General features: G+C 37.4%; 1 protein-coding gene across 2 annotated transcripts in view; it reads left to right on the forward strand.

Moving 5' to 3' along the window:
• Window positions 1-4483, forward strand: part of LOC126215370 (angiotensin-converting enzyme-like) — a 296275-nt gene extending 291792 nt beyond the window's left edge. For both annotated transcript variants that reach the window (XM_049942064.1, XM_049942065.1), the window contains exons 13-14: window positions 1076-1251; window positions 4236-4483. In XM_049942064.1, coding sequence (XP_049798021.1) covers window positions 1076-1251; window positions 4236-4306 — 247 coding nt within the window. In that variant the 3' untranslated portion in view covers window positions 4307-4483. The remainder of the gene's footprint in view (window positions 1-1075; window positions 1252-4235) is intronic.
• The last annotated feature ends 1517 nt before the right edge of the window (window positions 4484-6000 follow it).

Here is a 6000-nt window from a genome sequence, read left to right on the forward strand (position 1 = left end):
CAGAAAGCATTCTGTGATAGGTAGATACATAGGAGAGTATGTAACAGGAAGCAGTAGGAGCAAAGAAGGAATAATAGAGAGGAAGAAGAAGATGAGGTGAACTTTCTGTATGTCCAGAGAAGTTTAAATATACGAGCACAAAGGCTGGACATTACAAAGCAATGTTGAGGAATGCAGTATTATTTATGGCTGAGATGATAACTATAGGAAGACATGGTGTGGAACACCTGGTAAAAGAAGAATGAATAACACTGAGCTCTAAAAGGCTGTGTGAAATGGATCAAAAGACCTCGGGAGAAGCTGTACCAGAGCATGAAGACAACAGCATGAAGAATCAGTCTGGTGAGACATGGCAACAGGTAAAATATGGGTAGGTTAGCAAGAGTATAGGAAACAACACGTAAGGCAAGAGGAAAGACAGGAACTAGGTGGGCTGTTGAAAACCTGAAGGACTGGTCATATTTAGGGACTGGGCAGAAGGGGAGGAAAACGAAAGAGAAGACAATAAGATTTCAGGAGGAGGGTGGAATAGAAGACGGGAAATGATAAAGAGGTTCCAGGAGGAGAAACGCAGTCCATGACGATGTTATCTGTAACCCCACAGAGGCTGTACAAAAGAAGCAAATCTTCTTGTATTATAATTAGCTGTTTATTGTGTATCTGAGGAAAACAAACCAAAAATACCAGAAACTGCTGCCTGGCATGCTAGGTACAGTACAGTAATAATATGCACTGCCAAGTGAATTATACCCCAGTGGTAGCAAGTAATTCTCTCATATTCAAAAGGCAGGACATAGAAAATAATGGTGATAAGATGTTCTGGGAAATCCCTTGATATTCACATTTATTGTATATTTAACACGATATGAATTATTGTGTTTTATTAGGAACATCCAGTGAATTGTGGAGTTCTTATGCTACCTTCATTTCTTTCAAGGAGACATACAAGAAGTATTTTCTCTTCTCCTTTTTCTCATGAACTGTTCCTGTAACACCAATACACGTAATAAACCACAGAATTAAATCAAAATTATTATTGTTTTGCTAAATTTCCATTAACTTTAATGTGTTTCAGAAAAATGCTGCAGATGGGCTCCTCAAAGCCGTGGCCTGATGCAATGGAGGTGGTGACAGGACAGCGGCTAATGGATGCCAGTGGTCTCCTAGAGTACTTCAGACCTCTGCACAAGTGGCTTGAACAGGAGAATGCCAAGACTAGCGAATACATTGGCTGGGATCCCACAGACAAACGTAAGTACTTTTCATCATTTTCTGTGCTCATCATTTAACTGTGTTGAAATATTCCTTTGTCTTTGAATTGGGAAAAAAAGCTTCCCTGTTGTAAAACCAGTATTGCGACAGCATAGTTTCTTTAACCCTTTTAGTGCCAGTTGTATCTGTGTCAAACCACCACTTTATTAATTTTGTTTTGAAGTGCCAGTGCCTTGTGCATGAGACCACCGGGTCTCTTGCACGACAGAGGCATCCAACGGTACACTGAGGTGCTTCTAAGAATGTAGTGAATTTCAGCAGTCACTTATAGCGTTCAATGCAACAGTCTGCACTGAGTTTTTGCTACATGGTTGTAGGAGATTGCAATACATGGATTTTTCTTATAGTGGTTACACTGAGATGATCATTGACAGTGAAAGTACATCTATCTAAAGTTTAACATAAATTTGAGTTTGTGCTACTGCGTTTTTGAGTGGTTTCATCATGAAATTACTAGGGGAAGTATTTACATTTATAAGTTTCGTAACAGGATATAAATTTATCAAATTTAGGTCCTTTTTTTTGCTAATTATTTAGCACATTTTGTAGGCAATGTGAGTTCATGGAAGTTTCATGATGTGGTAATGTGACTAGGATAAATGTAAAATTGCTTTCAGACATATTACATGAAGTGATAGGTGGTTGAAAACTGTTATGTTCCAGTGGTTCCAAACTTAAACCACCCTCTTAAAAAAGTGAATGTCTACTTTCTATCAATTTCTTATTGTATTGATTGCTTACTATGATAGTAAAGTTTAATTTTGTGAAAAGTTCTAAAATTATAAATTGTTGGGACTCACAGGGCTAATCAGCATATGCTACATATATTTTGGATAAGCCAAATTTTGCATGTTGCTGTTTGCAGATATTTTCTGAATATTTTGATCTGTGGTCTTACCCATATTTATCTTTGTATCTGTATCGGACATGAAATGTCTGCAGAACAACACAATTGGCTGATATGCATTCTGGGTATGGGTTCACTGAATTCGATGTGAGAGCTGTACGAGAAAAGTGAAGTAGGCACTACTGACAGTTAGTACAGTGAGCGTTGGAACCAGATCTTTCTGCAAACAAAACTGACAGTGCATACTGTTGATATTTGCAGTGTTATGTGTGTGTTTTCAGTGCAGCACAGATACAAAGATACAATCAGGGTAAGAATTATAGCAAAATACAATTATTCTGTAGAAGCCATAGGAGATCAAGTGCCCCTTATACCAAAATACCCAGAATATACATTGGACAACCTGCGAAATTTTATTGGTTCAACCCGTATACGAGGAGTGATTAAAAAGTAACAAGAATTTTTGTTTTTCATAAAAAAACCTTTATTTATTCATCAACATCAACTTTGTTGCCTTCAAAATAATCCCCTTGAGATATAACACACCTGTGCCAGCACTTTTTCCAAACTTGGAAGCATTTCTGGAGCTCACTTTTCATAATGATTTCAGTCAGCTCCTTCAGCAATTCTGTTTTTACCTCAACAGTGGTCTCAAAATGAAATCCTTTCATGGCACTCTTCAGCCTCGAGAGTAGAAAGAGGTCACAGGGGGGCCACATCTGAGGCAACACAATGGTTTTGCTTTTTTCTCCAAAAATCATGAACAGGCACTGATATGTGAATGGGAGCATTATCGTGATGCAATTTCCACGAGTGGTTTTGCCGCAGTTCTGATCATTTTCTTTGGATTGCTTCACACAAACGGTGTGGAACTTCCAGGTAGTATTCCTTATTGACAGTATGACAGTACGGTATGAACTCATGATGGACTACCCCATTATAATTGAAGAAATCAGTGAGAACAAGCTTCACATGTGAGCAAACTTGTTGAATTTTTTTCAGTTTTGTCTCTTCAGGCAGTTTCCATTGGGATGACTGGGCCGCGGTTTCAAAGTCGTACCCATGTACCCATGTTTTGTCACCTGTTATAACCTTCTTTAGAAATTCTGGATCATTGTCGGCTTCATCCATTCCTGAGCAATGTCTATATGACATCGTTTCTGGTCAAAATTCAAAAATTTAAAAACAAACTTTGCTGCTACACACATCTCCAAATCCTCCAAAAAATTTGCTTGGCATCAACCAAAGGGTGTGTTGATATCATCAGCAATCTCTGTGATGGTGATTTTCCAGAACCATTGTCTTCACTACTTCCACACTGTCGTCAGTAATTGATGCACTAGGGCGTCCAGGGCAAGCTGTCACCTTTAACTTCTCTACCCTCTTTGAAACGTATACCACTCATAAACTTTTGTCTTACTCATAGTAGATTTGCCAAAAGCCACAGTCTATTTAGCATACGGTTCAGCATTTAGAATGCAGTGCTGCACTTCATTCCATTTTCAAGGAAAATTTAATGCAAATTATTTGCAATACTTTTTTTAAGTAAATATTTGCCGAGCACTTGAAAATGCTTAAAACCTTTTCGACTGTCAAAAATAAACTCAATATTCAAAACAGATGAAAATGCAAACATACATCAAGAACTTGTGTACAAACAGGGTAAAAAAATTTGAAAATCAAATGTATAAAGCCTACAAAATTAAAAAATTCCCATTACTTTTTGATCGTGTCTCATATGTTCCTCACAGATACATGTTACTTCTTTTAGTTAATTTACAGAGTCATCAAGTTCAGTCACCTGTCAAGATTTTTGTATTCCTACTTTTTGCTGTGGTTTTTTCATCTTTGCACTATCTCTACTGCCTGTAAGCAGTATGTTCCTCTTAAGGGACATCAGGTGCATTTTCTCTGGTATTACTATAAACAATACATTCAAGATGGTTAGTATAACTTCATTACAAAGATTCTTTCTCCAGTTTGTGATTCACGCAGCTATTAAGTGCAACATATATTTTTTCACTCTAATAATTGAATTTTAACCCACCTGATGGAAAGTGGAATAAAAGAAGCACTCTGACCAGAAAGCTTTTTAACTGTATGCTTCTTGTTCCAGATTGTGTGCAGACACGAGTGGAGCTTGAGAAATTGAAGGCACAACCTGTACAGAAAGAAGACTCAGAGTAGCAGACCACTCCTGCTGTAGCATTAGAATAAACCCACTAAGATGACCTGTCAGAAAGGATATGCTAATTACTGGAGCTGGCTAGCACATCCCACAAGATGTGAAATGGTGTGCTGCTTGAGACTGGAAATTCAACTTCATTACACCTGTGATGTTAAATAAATTAATAAACAATAAAATTCTGTCTGTCTTTTGAAGAGAACAATTCCCATCCACATCCCCAGCCGTACTATGTATTACAAGTGACACCATCACCTACAGTGGGCTAATGTATGACATGGCTAATAAACTGTCCTAAAGATGAATAAACATTTCAAGAGAGGAACTGACAGTTATTTCTCACAGATGACTCAATTTGTCACAGACATGATTTTTTTTTAATTCTTCTCTGAAACAGCTTGTTTCTTAAGCTTGGTTCAATTTCGTTTCTCATACAAGCAGTAAAAGTTTCTGGAAAAAATAAAAATCAGTACGCCGGGAAAGCTTTAAACATCACATCAAGCAACTCTAGGGGAGGAAGTGATGGAATGTTTCCGAAGATTCGACAAGTTACGTGAAAGAAGAGCGAGGCTGCTGAGCTCACTGATATTCTTATTAAGTTTCAGAGACAAGGGCATTATTCCAACGTTTGCCAAAATTGTGCATTTCATAAATACCGCTGCTGCAAACAACATCAAACGTAAAGCAAGCATGGCTTTGGTGAGAGAAAATATTCGTTTACGAACAATAAAATGATTGCTTACATGCAACAAAATGGTAACACCTAAAGAGAGAAAAGTCTGTAGATCAAAACAATCAGATCTATACATTGAACACAATACCTACCTTCAGACTGTTGAAAAATTTGCCACAGCTCCAAAAAATTAGTGTAGGTGTGTACACTTTTGTTAAGAGAGATTCAGACAACTTTAATATAAAGCTTGCTCCTGTGGAAATACTCCATAGCACAATTCTTAGTACATAAGCTGCATCAAATTTGATCATTTCCACTGTCAAAATATTTTTTGTTGCTTGTGTTCCACAGCTTTGACAAATTACAGAAATGATGTCATGTAACACCATAAGCCTCTTTTTGACTTATTCTTTAACGGTTGAATAGTTTCAATGAAACTCAGTTATGCAGCACCTGTTGTACAAACGTCACGGACGCAAAACAATTTCAGGTGAAAGGGTGTTTAAAAACTGTAGTAAGAATACAAGCAATACTTACACGTTTATGTTAACAGTGACATAAAATTTTAGCCAAATAATTATTAACTACAGGAAAAAGTTTACACTATTTTAAAATGTTTGACTAATAGAAGATATTATGTAACATGTGTAACATGTATTCTCATATTGAAGGAGTATAAATTTAAGTGCTATTACATACTTCCGTCTATTGTTGTTGTGGTCTTCAGTCCTGAGACTGGTTTGATGCAGCTGTCCATGCTACTCTATCCTGTGCAAGCTTCTTCATCTCACAGTACCTACTGCAGCCTACATCCCTCTGAATCTGCTTAGTGTATTCATCTCTTGTCTCCCTCTACGATTTTTACCCTCCACGCTGCCCTCCAATACTAAATTGGTGATCGCTTGATGCCTCAGAACATGTCCTACCAACCGATCCCTTCTTCTAGTCAAGTTGTGCCACAAACTCCTCTTCTCCCCAATCACATTCAGTACCTCCTCATTAGTTATGTGATCTACCCATCTT

Source organism: Schistocerca nitens, chromosome 12 (assembly GCF_023898315.1).
Source record: "Schistocerca nitens isolate TAMUIC-IGC-003100 chromosome 12, iqSchNite1.1, whole genome shotgun sequence".
NCBI lineage: Eukaryota > Metazoa > Arthropoda > Insecta > Orthoptera > Acrididae > Schistocerca > Schistocerca nitens.